Source organism: Notolepis coatsorum, assembly GCF_963971535.1.
Source record: "Notolepis coatsorum genome assembly, chromosome: 1".
NCBI classification, from domain to species: domain Eukaryota; kingdom Metazoa; phylum Chordata; class Actinopteri; order Aulopiformes; family Paralepididae; genus Notolepis; species Notolepis coatsorum.
In genome coordinates this window covers 24,858,186-24,876,273 of record NC_140165.1, presented here as the reverse complement: position 1 = coordinate 24,876,273, position 18,088 = coordinate 24,858,186, and the positions used below count along the sequence as shown (strand labels likewise).

Here is an 18,088-nt window from a genome sequence, read left to right as displayed (position 1 = left end):
TCCACCACTTCATCTGGGATCCAGGAGATGGCGCCACAGGAGACGATCTTCCACACCGGCAATGGACTCTGCTGAACCACTGGGATCGGTCACTTCAAATCATCAATGAAGAAGTGGGGCCTGGTAGATAGAGCTGCATGCGAGTGTGGAGACCCTGACCAGACTGTTGAGCATATCATGACCATCTGCCCCCTATACAGACCACCCTCGGAAGCCAGCCTCTTGATTGATTGATTGAAAACTTTAATTAACAGATTGCAGAATGGGTACAGTACAGTACAACTCAATACACACAATTGTTAAGGGGATGCAGACCAGGGAAAGACTTTTCGTCTTGTTTACATCAGGGTCCCCCATTTTCAATTAATAAATTTGACGTGGGACCAGAGACAAGGGCATGGCTACAAGACACAGAGTTGGACCTCTGATGTTACATGAAGAGAAGAGACCCTCAGTACCTACACAATCAGACAGAAGCTACTAACCCATATACTCGACAGTATCAACAATAGCAATATGCAGCATCTGAAGGCCTTCTGTGCTGGCTGTCATGGCTCCTTTCTCCGACCATCATACCTATACGATGTTGGCATCGCCCGATGTGCAGTTATATTTTTGGCATCAGCTGCTCGTAGACCTCGCAGTGGCCTTTGGTGGCACTTTGACATTCAAGTATAAAGTTTGCTTAACTTGGTGTGGCGTTACATCATTTGTGATGAACAGACAAAAGTAAACTGTTAATCTACTTACACTTGAAAGGAGCGTTGTCCACATGGGCGGTTGAATCAGCCACTTCCATGATTGTTTTGGTTTGATTGAGTTTGTCAGTGAAGTCACACCTTTTATGGTATTTCTGGGAGAAAAGTATAAATCGACTTCCTGAAAGTAATCATGCTAAGCAGACTCAGTAAAACCCGGAAGACAGTAGACATCCAGATATTTTAAGATTACTGAAAGGGGTATCCAAAAATGCCTACTCAACCATCAAAAAGTTAAAAAGAAAAAGAAAATCAAAAAGACTACTGAACATCCGTACTGAAAATGAAAGGTGCTATGCATCCATTCAGCCACTAGATGTCACATTAGAAAACCAGCATAGATACATGTAAACAACAACATTCATTTTGGACTCGCCAACATTTTGTTATGTGAAAACATTGTTTTAGAAGAAAAGCAATACTTTTATTCCACACCTTTCTAAAAGCTCTGTGTGGATGTATTATTACACAAATTGTATCTATAGCACCTTTAATATATTTATCCTTTGGCACATGAATACAGTTTTTACACATACAGATAATTCTTCTTGTTACACAAATATTTTCATTTCAGTGAAGGATCAAAGAGATACAGCCTAAGCATTTGATGTTCTGTTCAATGCACCACCCAAATAATGCTTCCAATTATATAGGAGCAAAGAATGATCCGGTCAGTAGGGTTACGGTTAGCCGATCAGTAGGGTTAATGTTAGCCGATCAGTAGGGTTAGGGTTAGCCGGTCAGTAGGGTTAATGTTAGCCGGTCAGTAGGGTTAATGTTAGCCGGTCAGTAGGGTTAGGGTTAGCCGGTCAGTAGGGTTAATGTTAGCCGGTCAGTAGGGTTAATGTTAGCCGGTCAGTAGGGTTAGGGTTAGCCGGTCAGTAGGGTTAATGTTAGCCGGTCAGTAGGGTTAATGTTAGCCGGTCAGTAGGGTTAGGGTTAGCCGGTCAGTAGGGTTAAGGTTAGCCGGTCAGTAGGGTTAGGGTTAGCCGGTCAGTATGGTTAGGGTTAGACGGTCAGTAGGGTTAAGGTTAGCCGGTCAGTAGGGTCCCACGGTGCTGACGGTGGTGTAGCTGAACTTGGACATGGAGGTCGCCATGGAGACGGTGGTGGCTCCGTCCTCGCCTCCGTCCCTCCTCCTCCCCCGCCGCCGGCATCGGCGGCACAGCCGGGCCCCGTAGCAGCAGGCGAAGGTGGCCAGCAGGGCGGCGCGGAAGCGGGTGTTCATGAAGCAGTAGACGAGGGGGTTGACGCAGGCCGAGGTGTAGGACAGCAGGTGGATGAAGGAGATGGGCGCCCCCGATAGGGCGCGGGCCGCCGAGCGCTGGTCGAAGGCCTTCCAGACGTTAACCGAGTACAGCGGCGTCCAGCAGGCGAAGAAGAGCGCCACGATGACCATCAGCATGCGGATGACGCGGCGCTTGGCCCGCAGCTTGGCCTCCGACGTGGTGCCGCGCGCGCACTCTGCTCTGGCCCGGGCGCCGCCGCCCGAGGAGGAGGAGGAGAGCGCGGACAGCTCCACGGACGACAGGGGTTTCGTCGGCACCTGGACGTAGCAGCCATCGTTGTCGTCGTTGCCCCCGGTGACGTTGATGCCGTTCTTCAGCCCTGTGATGAGGGGGTAGTGTGTATGTGTGTGTGTGATAGTATGAGAAGTAGTATGCGGATGAGGGTAAAACACACAAACACATTTGAATAATGACATTCCCTTAACACATTGAGTGCCACGCCCCTTCCGGGAAGTGCATAGGCCATGCCACCCATTAACCCCAGGTAATCGCTCACCTTGTTTGTAGAGCTAAACCTATATTTTATATTATATCTATGGATCTAATAACGCTGTCGATTGTCAGTGGGTTTCTTTGGGTCAACATGCAAAAAACGGATTCTTTTTTCATCCATACATTTCCGTTTTATACAGTGGTGAATACAGTGGCGGCTGCTGACCAAATATTTTGGTGAAGCACAAATTATTATGTTATATTATATATTAAATTATATATATATAGGACGGGAGAGACACTCACAGCTTTACTCCCAAGACACAATACAAGTCAAGAGCGTATCACCAGATCAATCAGAGGTTATACAGCAGCCCAGGCACATACCCAATAGCATTGATTAGGCAATCTTTAGGCAACTACAGTACAGCTACAGCTGTACAGTCTCCTCACCACCAGATGTATATTTCTCTCCCACCCACCACCCCCTCCTAATGTACAGTCTCCTCCCCATCATATGTATATACTCTGTCAGGATCTATAAGTAACAGTTCTGTATATTTGGATACCACATATGTCACAAATGTTCAGTACTAAATACCTATATGTCCCTATGCCATAAATGTCATGTATGTTGTGTATGTATGTATGTCATAAATGTCAATATTAATTGAAAATGGGGGACCCTGATGTAAACAAGACGAAAGTCTTTCTCTGGTCTGCATCCCCTTAACAATTGTGTGTATTGAGCCGTACTGTATTGTACCCATTCTGCAGTCTGTTAATAAAAGTTTTCATTCATTCATTAACCTGTTCCACACAATGTGAAAATCTGCATAAAATATATACCTAGGTAAATGGAATATTGCTCCACTTCTACAAGGGCTATTTGCATATTCTTGGTATCTAGGTACATCTATGGACCTCAGGGAATGTATTCACAGTGTCAGAAATATTGTGTCTATTACTAGGCTTGCTTAAATTGTGATGAAACAAAAGAGAATATGAATTATGATTTTTCTTTGCATCTTTGACAGTGAATAACACCATGATAATAATGACCAAACTTAAAAAACTGCCACTGATGTTGTTCAGTACCCTCTTGAGATCATGTGTAAAAAAAATCTAAGGAAATTAATAAAGGGAAGATGATAAAACTGAAGGTTCTGTAGATACAGTACTGAATTCTCCCATCCGGACCAATGCAATTTGAAATATTATTATAGAATATAGAATAGATGCTTATAAATTACCTTATTATAGCCAATTCGCACATTTATATATATATACATATATTATCTTTCAAATGCCCGAGTTCAATTTGGATTTAGTATCACCAGGCGTGCATAAGAACAGATAATGATATCTACTGTAATTTACTGTACCTTTTTATTTTCACCACAGTGCAACCATTTTGAAACTAATTTCAGCTACATGCTAACAATAGGGAGGAGAAACTAACTGCGTTTCAATATTTGTCAAAAACGTTACCTTTTGTGGCTTATTATCCCGAATAATAACAGTTATTGATATTATTCATTCAGAACGCTGAACTTTGAACCCCCATAGTATCTGCCAGGAAATGTAGTTCGGCAAAATTCCAACGCTGATCCACAGCTATGCATCCCCTCGACAAAATGGCTGCAAACAAACTACAATTCCCATGATTCAAATTTTCCAAAATGGTCGCCGTCTTGGAATAGACGTCAGCAAATCGAAAACTTAAAACGATATAATGTCACTTTTTTTTTCTTTTTTATTGGTCTTTTTCCCCCTCCATTTTCCTCTGATTTTCTCCCATCCCAATGTTAGTCATATGCCAATTCCCAGTCTCTTCCTGGTCGCTGCGCACTTACCCCCCACAGTCAGATCATCTGGGAGAGTGGAGGCTACCACGTGCTTCCTCCGACACACGTCCAGCCAATCACCGCTTCTTTTCACCTGGCAGCGCGGATTCTCATTGAGAGGGCGTAGCGTGTGGGAGGACCACACTATCCCCCTCACGTCCAATCCGCGCTTAGCAGGCGCCCCGACCGAACTGTAGGAGTCGCTGTTTACAACGACCCGGACCCACCCCGCCAGCTTCTCCCACCCTCTGATACAGCCAATTGTATCAGTGCAGACGGCCAGCCAAGCTGGTGACAACCCCGGAGCTGTGAGCTGGATTCGAACAGGCAAATCCAGCTCAGCTCCGGGGCTGGTGACGAACGCAATCTCCGCTCGGCCACCTAACCGCCGATATAATGTCACTTTTAACCTATTGCTAAACTAACGTATTGATGATAATATACATTCTACATGCTTTTGTGACATGTTAGTGATGTTAATACTTGAAATCGTTTGATTTTAAAATCGCAAATGTTTTGCATTTTTTACATATTATGAAAGTACAGATTCATACCTTCAAAATAAGCCATCACTTGAACATTTTGGTGCGATACTTTTCAAGCTACTTCCTATGAATCATGGTGATATCACAAAATGCATTCAGAGATTAATGGCCTTGAAACTTTGTGGAGAGTTTCACACTTGTGTGTTAAACAACTACAATCCTACCCACAATGCATTGTATTCCATGGCCCCCCTCTCTCTCTGGGGACATTAACACCTTGCTCAGGCTCTTTTGTTATGTCAATTTGTTGGAAGCCTCACATAAGCCATGTAATGTGGAGGTCAAGGTATTGGCTGAACCAACAATCTTCTTTTATCTTATATAATGCTTTGGTCCTTATCTGAATTATTGTGTTGAGGTGTGGGGAAATACCTATGAAACCAACCTACTTCCTTTGGTTATGCTCCAAAAAAGAGCAATCAGGATTGTAGGAGCTATTTGATGGTTTTTGTGCTTAGTTTGTAGTTTGTTAAGTTCATCACTGGGTGGCAGCACGGAGCACTGGGTGGCAGCACGGAGCGCATAGGTTTTGAATAAAGGCACAGGTGTAGGCTATGTCAATCAAGGTATCTAGGTATGGGTGACGGAGAGATCTCACGGTTTTTACCGCATGAACACACGCACGTATGGCCTGGCGAAGGCGAGGTCGGGGAAGCCCGCACTGTGTGCCTCAAAAAGGTTTCGAGCCCCCCTGCTGACAACACTTATAGTTGACAGACGTAACACCAGGCTCAACCAAACACAGCTTATGGTGTGGGAGCCGCTTGACAGCACAACATTCTCACGGACAGACCCAGGCTCAGCCATCAACTGGGTGTCAGCCCCTGTCCCCATGAGAAGCGAAAAGTGGGGCCGCACGCGCTTCAACGAAGGCACGCGGCCCGCAGCCAAAGGAAACAATCAGAGCCCCTTTTCCACTGGTGTTGGGGGAGGGAGTGATCGGAGAGCGGGCTGCTCGCGGCAGGACGGCAACGGCTTCTATATTCCAAGCCGAGCTCATCCAACATGGCCGATCCCTCGGCCGCCAAGGCTGTCGGCCTTGTGGACACCTGTCGATTCAACACCCAGGATATCTCTGGCGGGGGAAAACATGGCCGCCTGTCGAGGGCCTCGTCATCGACGCTGACGAGGCCGTGCTCTCTCTTCTTCTGGCTGCGCGGTGTGAGGCGGTGTGGGGCCTAGGACAAATACCGCCGCGCTCCAGCGGAAGACCAAAATCCTCTGCGGAGAGGGGAGCCCTGAGCGGTTATAGCTTGCGGCTAGGTCAAAGCTAATAACGTCAACAACCTCGCGTGATGTGTCGACATCGGCTGGCCCTCAAGGCCCCGCCACCACACCATTTTTTTATAGAAAAAACAGCAATTCGAACACAGTTACTAATCGCTGCCAATTTCATACCGTGGCGGTACAGGCTTTAGCAGCCCACCAGCCACTCGCCGGGCCGACCCACCTCATGGCGTCGGCCGGGCGGGGCACTGTTTCAACGTGTCAAAAGCAAAGGACTGATGCTAACACGGAGCACCAGTGGTGGTTGCAACCAGCAACCTCCACTGTGGTGTGCACCATGAAGGGGTTAATGAATAAATTAACTAACACCACGAATATACTGTAGAATGGGCAAGCACATGCACACAACGTTAAGGGGATGCGGACCAGAGAGAACCAGTCCCGCATTCATTCATAATATTCACAACAGCACACCAGCCCTAGACCTCAGCCCATTTACCCATGAAAGGTAAACAAAGCCCCCCCCGCAATACTCCCAAAGTAGACACCGATTGACCGTCAGCATGAATGGTTGAGAGGAGGGAAGACTGTAGTATAGACAGACATTCCCATAGCAGAGAGACAGAACAGAAACAGTAGCCCAATATAGCATAGCGTTAGCCGCGCGCTCCAGGATAACGGGGAAAACAACAACGTTTACCCAGCTATCCCGCCGCTTGCGCCAATACACAACTCGGTTGTCTCTCGGGACAACTCGAGCACATCACAAATGCCAGAATTGTCATGCCTAGTGACATCCCACAGCGGGGAACAGTAGAACAGTGACCCAGCATTTATAGCATTTAGTATTAGCAGCGCGCTCCAGGACAGCCTGGGAAACGTCCATCAGAGGGACGTTTACCCAAACATCCTGCCCCTGGCGCAAATATACAACTCACAACAAGCAGCATTTACTAACACCAGCGATAATGCCTAATGACGCAAGTCCTACCTTGTGTGAGGTAGCTCGATAGCTACACCTCACACGCTGTCCCTCTGTCTGCTGTCAACAAGACAAGGAGAATACAGAACTCTACGCCGAAATGCATCGAAATGCATCCCGCTGCAGAGTCGCAGAACCCATACGAGTGCCGCCAGAACATGCCGCGAAGATTTCAGGGGTAGGCAAATCTTCGGTGAGCACTCAACCTAATTTCTCTAAACTTTTCATATCAACTAGTTGCATAGGGTGTCATGCATCCGCTATGATGGAAACGAAAATAGAGGAAGAGTGAGTGGTGACCACGCCTAGTACTATATAGTACGCCACTAGGGCGGGGCCTCGCAGGTGCTGGGTGTATTGGTTTTTATTCGTTGATGGAGTACACTAGGTACATGAGATGAGGTATATCTCGGTATGGCTTAAGAGCGGGACGCGATGCCAGTATGAGTATATAACCTTCTGTAGTGTGGTAGTGAAAGAGTTAACCTTATGTAGTGTGGTAGTGAAAGAGTTAACCTTCTGTAGTCGGTAGTGAAAGCGTTAACCGTCTGTAGTGTGGTAGTGAAAGAGTTAACGCCATACCGAGATATACCTCATCTCATGTACCTACTGTACTCCATCAACGAAAAAACAAATACACCCACCACCTGCCAGGCCCCGCCCCTATAGAGGCGTACTATAAAGTACTGGGCATGGTCACCACTCACTCTTCCTCGGAACAAAACCGTTCCCAGGAAAAGATTCCCCAAGGGAACTCAGGGCACGCTAAGAGCGGGACGCTTAGCCAGTACTCATATAACTAGGTTATATACATAACCTGTCGTTATATAGCGTACTTGCCTTCGCGTCCCGCTCTTGCCATACCGAGATATGGGGTAGAGCGGACGCGAGGCCCGAAAGATGCACCCCCTGAGGACCCGTAAGCCCACATCAAGGGGAAAGGAGAGTCCCGTCACCCCATCCTTCCTAATGAAGGGGGGGGCGCAGTCAACTCCACCCGAGTGCGAGCAAGAGGGAACTAGAACCCCTTGAACACACAGCACAGGCGGAACCATGTGTGACCCAACACACTGTGGCCCATACCCACACACCCCAGCTACCCTACCAAAGGACGGGAAGCAGGAGAGGCCACAGACCCCAGAACCGCCTGGGAGACAGAACCCCCGGTCATGTCCATGAGGTAAAACCTTACGAAGGGACCCGGGGAGGACCATGAAGCTGCAGCACAGATGTCTTCCACCGAGGCCCCACCCAGCAGAGCGGCAGAGGCTGCCACCCCACAAGTGGAGTGCGCCCTGATGCCCCCAGGGGGATCCAGCCCGGCCAACGTGTAGCAGAGGGCAATGCCCTCGCACAACCAATGGGACAGGCGCTGTTTCGATAGTGCCTTACCGGCACGAGAACCACAGTGACAGACAAAAAGCTGATCGGTAGCCCTGAGGCCCTGAGTACGGCTGAGGTAAATTCCCAAAGCACGGACCGGACATGACAGGTGAAGGCCCGCCTCCAACTCACTAGCGTGAGGAGGCGGATGAAACGCCTGAACCACAATATCCCTGGAGCGGAAGGAACTCCGGATATTTTTAGGCACGAAGGCAGGATTAGGCTGCAGAGTGGCACCGCAATCAGAACGAAAAGACAGGCACTCTGGTCGTACCGAAAGAGCACAGAGCTCACCCACGCGTTTAGCGGAGGTGACGGCCAGCAAGAACACGGTCTTGAACGACAGCTGTCCCAACGGCGCTTGCTCAAGAGGCTCAAACGGGGCCAAGGACAACCGACCGAGGACCAATTGAAGATCCCAACTCGGAGCCAAAGAGTGTTGCACTGGCTTAACGCGTCGAGCGCCAAGCAGGAAACGCTTCACAAGAGGGTGGCTGAACAAGACATCCCCCTCAAATCCCTCATGATAGGAGGATATAGCTGCTGCATATACCCTCACCGTCGAAGCCGACAGTCTATCAAGGAGAGACTGGAGGTAACCAAGGACAGCATCCAGGGGGCAGGAGACTGGGTCCCGGCCCCCCGCCTTACACCACTCTTGGAACATACGCCATCTGCCCGCGTAAAGCGCGACAGTGGAGGGAGCATGTGCATTCCGGATGGTATCAACCACAGAAGGGTCCATCCTCTCCAGACTTACCCTCTCACCAGCCACACCATCAGACGTTGGCTCAACACCGGGTACTGAAACAGCGACCCGTGCGCTTGAGAGAGGGCCGTCGCCGACCAAGGAATAACCCATGGCGGAGCGACCAGTAGCTGGATCAAGACCGGGAACCACACTGCCGTGCCCCGGTCCGGCGCGACCAGGATCACCATCCTGCGCTCCCTCCGTATCCGCTCCAACAGCTGACTCAACAGCTGTACTGGAGGAAAGGCGTACAGAAGGCCGGGCGGCCATGGAAAGATCGAGAAGGCATCCACCCCCAAGGGGGGATGATCTGCCCGACTGACCGAGAACCACAAGGGGCACTTGTGAGAACGTCGGCTCGCAAACAGATCCACTGAAGCCTTCCCGAAGCGATCCCAGATCTGCCTGACTACATCGTGGCGGAGTTCCCACTCGTCGTGACGAGGACCGCCCAGAGACATCATATCTGCGCCCACATTCTCCATACCAGGGATGTGGAGCGCCCTCAGACAGCGCAGCCTGCGAGATGCCCATAGCCAGAGTTCGACCGCCGCCCGGTGCAGGCGGATGGATCGAGTCCCACCCTGCCTGTTGATATACGCCGCTGCCGTCATACTGTCCGTTCTGACCAGAATGTGCTCGCCTACCACCAGGTGGTCGAACCGTTTGAGGACCAGGAGGACCGCCTTCAATTCCAACACATTGATGTGCAGGGTAGACGGGGCAGCACGGACCGGCCAGCTGCCCCTCACTGCGTTTGTCCAACATGTCCCTCCCCAACCCGTGAGAGAAGCGTCGGTGAAGACCGTGACATGTGAGCGCCCGCGGCCCATGGGGACCCCAATGGTGAGGATACCCAGCCTCCTCCAATGGGCGAGATCTCCCCATATCGACAAAGGAACCGTCAACCGTTTCCATTTGTCCTTCACCGGATCTATTCCCATATAGAAGAACCACCTCTGTATCCTCCTCATGAAGAGGAGGCCAAGAGGAACCACCGTGTGAGCAGATGCCATCATACCGAGCAGGCGCATCACTTGCAGCACCGTGACCGTCCCTCCCAGACGGAAACCCCCGAACGCGTGTAGGATAGACACCCTCTGTTGCTCCGAGAGGGTTACAATCATGGGCCTTGACCTCAATGTCAAGCCCAAGTACTCCACCTGTTGACTGGGAAGAGGCGTACTCTTCTTCCAGTTCACAGCAAAACCCAGCCTGGTGTCGAGATAGAATAGAACCCGTATTCCCCGACGACGTAGAGGCTCCAGCGCAGTCGATACGCACTTGGTGAATGTGCGGGGAGCCAGAGAATAGCCGAACGGCAACCTCCGGTACTCGTACGCTACACCCTGAAACAGGAACCGTAGGAACTTCCTGTGAGGAGGGAAAATCGGGATGTGAAAATACGCATCCTTCAGGTCTATGGAGGTGAACCAGTCTCCCCTTCTGACAGCAAGCAGAAGGAGTTTGACGGTCAACATTCTGAATGGTCTCGCTACAATCAGACGATTGAACGCGGACAGATCCAGTATAGGTCTGACCCCTCCCGTTTTTTTGGGCACCAGAAAATAATGGGAGTAGACGCCTGACATCGCGTCCTCTCTCGGGACCACGACTATAGCCTGCTTCACCAACAGAGATCGAATCTCGTCGGCCAGGGCTGTCACTGCTTCTGACCCTGACAATAGGGTCTGCACCAAACCTGAAAACGGAGGGTGGGGTTGTGCGAACTGCAAAACAAGCCCCTCCCTCAATGTTCTCTCTATCCACCCCTCCAAACGGCATTCTTGTCGCCAAATGTGAAAATAATCCCACAGCGCACCCGCCGTCAACTGACGCTGGGCCGCAAGGAAGAGTAGATAGGTGGCCTGGTCCCTCCCGCTGTGCAACGCACTCAAGGGGGGACCCCGACAGAAAGGGCCGGTTTGATACGGGAGAAGCTGCCATCACACGCCCCCCCCCCCTGAACACCCCTCTAGCGCATGCTGAGGAGTTGTTCTACAGCTAGACATGCAAGGCGTGAGGACCCCATGGGCTCCTACACGCCGTAGCCCTGCAGTGATATTACTATCACCCAAATCACGCTCGCCTCTTCTTTGCAGACCACTGCCTCTCTCACGGGAGTGGGAGGCATCAGCGTAATACCCCGCCTGGCGAAGGCGAGGCTGGGGTAACCCTTGCTGAGCATTCAACCGAAGAGGCCTCGAGTCCCCCTGCTGACCACTGTAAATAGTGGCAGCCGTAACAGGACAGCACAACATTCTCACGGACAGACCCAGGCTCAGCCATCAACTGGGTGTCAGCCCCTGTCCCCATGAGAAGCGAAAAATGGGGCCGCATGCGCTTCAAAGAAGGTTCGCGGCCTGCAGCCAAAGGAAAACGATCAGAGCCCCGCTTCCGTGGGTAACGGAGAGGAGATTGAACGGGGAGCGGGCTGCTCGCGGCAGAATGACGACGGCTTGTTTGTTCCAAGCCGAGTACACCCAAAATGGCCGATCCCTCGGCCGCCAAGGCTGTCGGCCTTGTGGATCCCTGTTGACTTTCCGCCCAGGGTACCACTGGCGGGGGAAACATGGCCGCCTGTCGAGGGTCTCGCCACAGTCGTTGACGAGGCCGTGCTCCAACCTCTGGCTGCATAGCGTGAGGCGGTGTGGGACCCAGATCAACAACCACCTGCGCCTCCACAGAACGACCAAACAGTCCTTCTGTGGAAAAAGGAGTCGTGAGGAGAGAAAATCTATCTTCTTCCCCAAGAGGAGAGTGCTCCAACCAGATATGCCTAGTAACAAACGTTGCTAGCATCCTAATCCTCCCCACAGTTATAGCTTGCGACTGAGTCAAGATCTCTATAACACCACAAACATGCCAAATGTTTTCAGTGTCGGTTGGTCCTGTAGCCCCACTACCCGACGCTAATGTGGACAGGAAAATAGTCAGCTGAGCCATAACACTGGCCGCCGCTAAATACCATCCTGCAGCAGTATAACACTCATCCGTCCATACTGCCACCCTCCGAGCCGATTCGCTCTCAAGCATCGGCCGGGTGGGACATTGTTCATCCCCGCCGGGGCACAGGATCAAAGCTACCTGGCTACTTAGCCACGGTACACCCGGCCTGCACCCTGTCGTCAACCCTTTTACCTGTAAAAAAGTTAAATAGGCCTCAGCAAAACCCCCCACATTAGCTACCGACTGACCTTCATTAACACTTTGACTGCCAGGGGGCGTCTTTAGACGTCTTTGCTGGCCATGCTAAAGTTGCCGGGGGACGCTGTACGTCGTCTTTATATCAATATTTCAAAAATCTGCGATCGGATTCATAATGTCCCTCCGCTGGCCTGAGACACAAGTGTGATCTCCTCTCAATCCTCTAGCGGTTCAAGACCGCCATCTGGTGGCCGATCGGCAGATCGAAACCGGATGTCAACCTTTAACCCGGTAGGACTCACTCCATATGGGGTCCGGGCACTCGCTAATGTTAGAGAGACTCCGTCTTCACACAGTGAACATCGATCGCTGCAAATAACTCGAAAAAACAACATGATTTGGACGTATATATTATTATACAACCTGGAAATGGACCGACTATTTCAACATCCCATAATGGAAAACTGTCTACCCCACGCTGATCGCCCAACGGCCCGCGGAGACTGGGGTGAGTTTTAGCGTGTAATATTACCGTGTTCGACACTAACTGCTATGATGAACATTTGACCCACATTAGATGATTGGTATAACGCTGCCCACGGAATTATAAACGCCCCCTCGCCCATCCGGTCAACATCAGATGACGTGTAGTAACTTCTAGAAGTACGTCTAGTTGGAATTTTTTATATCGCGCTGATTGCCATCAAACTGTATTTCATCATCAATATAATGCATTTGGGGCTATATATCACGTTCTGGAGAAAGCTGCAGAAAGAGATGAAAACATACTTATACATTAGACCATACTTTACTATGAATATGTGAATGAAAAAGTTTAACGTTGCTACACAATGAACAATACATATAGGACTTTGAATGGGCCCTAATAATGGCAATGTAGCAATAGAATTTAAAAAGTTATAGCCCTGCAAATAAGGGGACTTTCTCCATAGACAAATAGCGCTGGCAATCTATGGTATATCATTAATTTAACCTTAGGCAACCAAAGTGTTAATGAACCGGGCAAGAGGAGGGAAAAGCAGCAACAACCCACGGCGGGGAATATTAGAACAACGACCCATTTCAGCAATTAGCAACTCATTAGCATTAGCATTAGCAGTAGCATTAGTGTTAGCAGCATGCTCCAGGATCGCTCGGAAATCGTCCACTGCAGTGGAACGTTCACCAAGCCATCCCGCCCCTGGCGCTAACACACACTTCACAGCATTACTAACACCAACATCAATGCCTGATGACACAGGGCCTACCTGTGTACAAGCCGGCTCGATGCTTTGCACCCTGCTCCTCGATCTGCTGCCACAAGACGAGGAAACATCAGAATAGGCCCGACGTGTCGCTGAAACATGCCCCGAAGATTCCAGGGGTAAGCAAACCTCCGGTAAGCATTCAACATTACGCAATTTCTCTAATCTTTTCATAGCACTAGTTACATAGGGCGACTTGTGACCGCTATGATGGGAACGAAAAAGAGGAAGAGTGAGTGGTGACCATGCCCAGTACTTTATAGTACGCCTCTATAGGGGCGGGGCCTGGCAGGTGGTGGGTGTATTTGTTTTTTCGTTGATGGAGTACAGTAGGTACATGAGATGAGGTATATCTCGGTATGGCAAGATCGGGACGCGATGCAAGTACGCTATATAACCTTCTGTAGTGTGGTACACACACACACACACACACACACACTCACACACTCACACACGCACACGCACACACACACACACACACACACACACACACACACACACACACACACACACACACACACACACACACACACACAAGATGTGTGACATGGCTTGGTTTCATGTTTTGAGGTACCTTCAATTATCTGTAAATAATACATACATACTGTATCTAAATTAACCCTTTCCTGTGTGAGTGTTCCGTCTGGTCATAATCACTGATATTATAGATGGAAATAGATGAAATATTATTGTCCCTGAGGGCAAGTTGTGTTGTTGTCTTGATATATCTACAAATAGCAGACGAATAGCCGGTTGCCTCTGGATCAATGAATGTCTAATATTGAATAAAAATAGTCACCCAGAATTATTTCATAATACAAAGTTTCTGAATGGACGTTTGGATTAAAATCATCCCGAAGACAGCATTGGAATGTTTGTGAGTAGGCTCTGGTCAGAGTATCAATGAAATACGTTGTGCGCTCAGCGCTGTGGAATGAAGGAAATGTGCATCCCAATGTTTGGGACAGATCTATGAATGAACTACGTTGCACACACACACAGCGCTGTGGGATGTAATGAAACGGTAGTCTACAAGGAAATTCGCTTCCCTAAACTCCGAAAGGGATCGGATTTGGATGTTATTCTTTGAAGTTGTGTTACAAATGGAACGGTCTATCCCTGCAGAAAAAAAGTTACTTAACGTTACACAGGTCGCGCTATGCATGCTTAGCTTGCTAACGTTAAGATAGCAGTGTAACTTAATGTTACACTATGCATGCTTTTTTCGAACGCTTCGTTCTCTCCGCTATGATGAAAGCAGAGCTCTCTGTCTGTCTGCTTTCGCACCTCTCAAGTACCCTGTAATGAATGAGCTGTAATGACAGGCGCCCACACACACCAGACCACACCCCCTCAGAGGCTCCGCTGAGCTCCAGTCCCCCCGCAAATGTAGTCTTTCCCCAATGTTTCTGAATACATACTGTCGGACAATCTAACAATAATAACTCATTTACAAGTTGTATTACGTTTTGCAAATAAGGAATCAGAGAAAGAACATTTCAAAGCAGTCAAAAATGCAATATTTCTATTTGACCTATTTTCTGAAATGCGAGACATTTTCGCGATTTCTGAGGAATGTAACCTGACGCACCTCCGCGTAGCAATCAACAGTATACAACTGCAGAGCCGCAGAGTTGGCCCAATTCTCTGATTGGATTTCAAGGCTGTCAATCATTCAATCCCACATTCAATGGCAAGAGCTTAAATGCACGGACCGGGCTTAGATGACGTTAATAGCCTATTTTGAGTGGCTATTATTTAATCCCGGTCAGCCCGTGCAGGGAACGCTGCACCAGTTTGATTGACAGCTAGCCATTACTGCAGTGCAGGCCTGAGCTCAGAGCTGTACATTTTGGCAATTTTTTAAGAAAAAAAATTCACTGGCATTTTTTTTTACAGAGGAAAACATTTATAATAAAAAAAAATAATAATAATAATAATTTAAAAAAATATATATATATATATGTAAATTAATAATAATTATGAATTATGAGTGAATTTGTGTTTCACGTGTTGTCATGGAGAAACCTCCACTGGGTGAATATGAGTATAGTTGTAGAGTGATCCTGTGTAATCCCAGGGAACTCCGTCAAACAGCCCTTTAGTGAAATCCACTAAACATGTTGCCATTTCTCGCCTGATTATTGAATCATCCTGAAATCAACGCTAGATTATCAGTATTATGTTTCATCATGTATGCACGAAAGGGGACGGGGAAAACCGGCCCTCCGTGCTTTGATCGCAGCCAACGGCACACACACACACACACACAGGCTGCGATCGCGGTAAAAAGGTAAAAAACCTATGATGTACTACAAAAAGTATAATCTAATTATCTGATCGCCATTCCAAATACTGGTCGCGGTAGTGTGTCCCACGTTTACCACCAAAGAAAATGAACGGGCGGGCGGTGGAGCCTCGTCGATGCATCGTTATGAGCGCTTGCCTTGCTGGAGTGTATAGACCCCGCCTGCACGCTGCAGCTCGGCCAGGAAAACAAACCACATCGTTTCAAATGGAGTGCAATAGCGGCCGCAAAGCATTAGGCGGCGGTATCACACCGTTGCGGTCTCAGACAGAGTGCAACACAGTCCTACACCATAGCAGGATGAATTATGAATGGAAATAGCGAATAAAAGAAATAACGATCATAATAACAAGTATACTCGTTGTTGGCGGCCAACGATTGGCGGGCTATAACGAGTTAACTCGTTCTTGGTGGCCATTGTGTTAAGATCCTCCACCATTGTTAAGAAGCCTAAGTTAAGTGTGTGATGAATTGGGAGCCCTTTCACTCCATTCACTATGTAAAATTAAAATAATTATTAAATCACATATTAAATATATCAAGAACCAAAACATTGGTATAATGTAATATCAAACATCTCAAGAACCAAAACAATGGTATAATGTAATATCAAACATCTCAAGAACGAAAACAATGGTTTACTCTAATATCAATGGGTCTCATTCTCCAATATTTTCCAAAGACTTCTCTTAGGGCAACCATCTTGGAACGACTGAGACAGAATTGACGCCAAGTTCACTCTGATTCCCCAACGCGTGGGGAAGATGTCTTAAGTGGCTCAAACGATCACAGCTGGGATGCCACGTTGAGGAATGTCACCATTCTGAAATGTGAACGCGTGTCCCCGTCCAGCCATTTGCATTACAAACCACACCTCTGAAGCTCCTTATAAGGCAGCCAATAGGGCAGTGTGCAGATGAAATCGCATAAAGTCAATAGTTAGACACACCTGTCCAGCTCATTAGAATGCAACTGATGCAGCCGTGTGAAAATGGTGGCCGATATGCGGAAGCGCTTTGCGACCGATCAAAATGAGATTAGATTAATGTATTGTCATCATACAGCTTGTGGTGCACCTGCCGCAGCGCGCGCGCGCACACACACACACACGCACACACATGCGCAGTACTAATAGCCTACGTGCGTAATGAATGAGCGCAGTATAGGCTTCTATTATTCTAATGACTTGTTTTATTAGAAGAGCAGCACAGATACTGCGCTGCCCGCCCCGTAGTACAGTCCGCTCATGGTACGCTCGACTCTAGGGCAGAGCATATATATATAGTATCTACTATATCCTAATGAAACAAGTCATTAGAATAATATAAGCCTACTGTTCATTCATTAGACATGTAGACTATACTGTGTGCGTGTGTGTGTGGCGCACACAACAAGACTTATGGAATATTAATGCAGTCTATTTCCACGCGATTAGCTTTAGTTCTTATTTATTTATTTATCCACTGTCATTTGCAGTGTTGGTGTAGTAGGCTACATAGTGCATTTCAATATCTGTTTTATTGATTAATGATATATTTGAAGGAATGCAGGTTATAGCTATATCAAACAAATGTCTGTCCCATTGTACCAATCAATGGGATATATTGCATGTTGGCTATAACCTGCATTCTTTCAAATGTTTAATTAATCAATTAAACAGATATGTAACAAATAAGAAATACAAATTCCACAGAAGGCATAAAATAATTATTATTTTCAATCATTTCACAATAATTGTATAATTGTGTTTGAATATCTGAGTAATTAAAGTAATTATACATTTGTCCAAAATAGCTGGTTCAGATATGGTTAATCCAGCTGCCCTGTGATCAGATGAATCCATATTATTTATTTTTCCAACATCAAATGCGTAATTTTTTATTGTACAAATATTGTCATTTATTGAAATTATGATTAATTAATTAATTCCAATGAGGCCTGTAGAGTTGACATGAAGGAATCATTATGATTCCTCCCAAATAAAGCCATTAACACTTTGAGCGCCACTCACGGCTCATCTCGGGTTTACGATAGTGACGTTGAAAGATCCGTCACGGCTTTTCTCTGATTTTTTTTTTTTTTTTTTTTAGCGTTCTGAAATCATATTGCATCACCCGAGCCTACCGTTGGAAATCCAGGGGCCGCCGGCGATCA

At 47.8% G+C, this 18,088-nt stretch overlaps 1 protein-coding gene across 1 annotated transcript in view; it reads right to left on the bottom strand.

Annotated features, from left to right (window-relative positions):
* Positions 1-1,797: 1,797 nt before the first annotated feature.
* cckbra (cholecystokinin B receptor a) overlaps positions 1,798-18,088 on the bottom strand; it is a gene marked incomplete at both ends in the record, with an annotated part of 243,643 nt that continues 227,352 nt past the window's right edge. The window contains one exon of the mRNA XM_084312716.1: positions 1,798-2,366. Coding sequence (XP_084168842.1) covers positions 1,798-2,366 — 569 coding nt within the window. The remainder of the gene's footprint in view (positions 2,367-18,088) is intronic.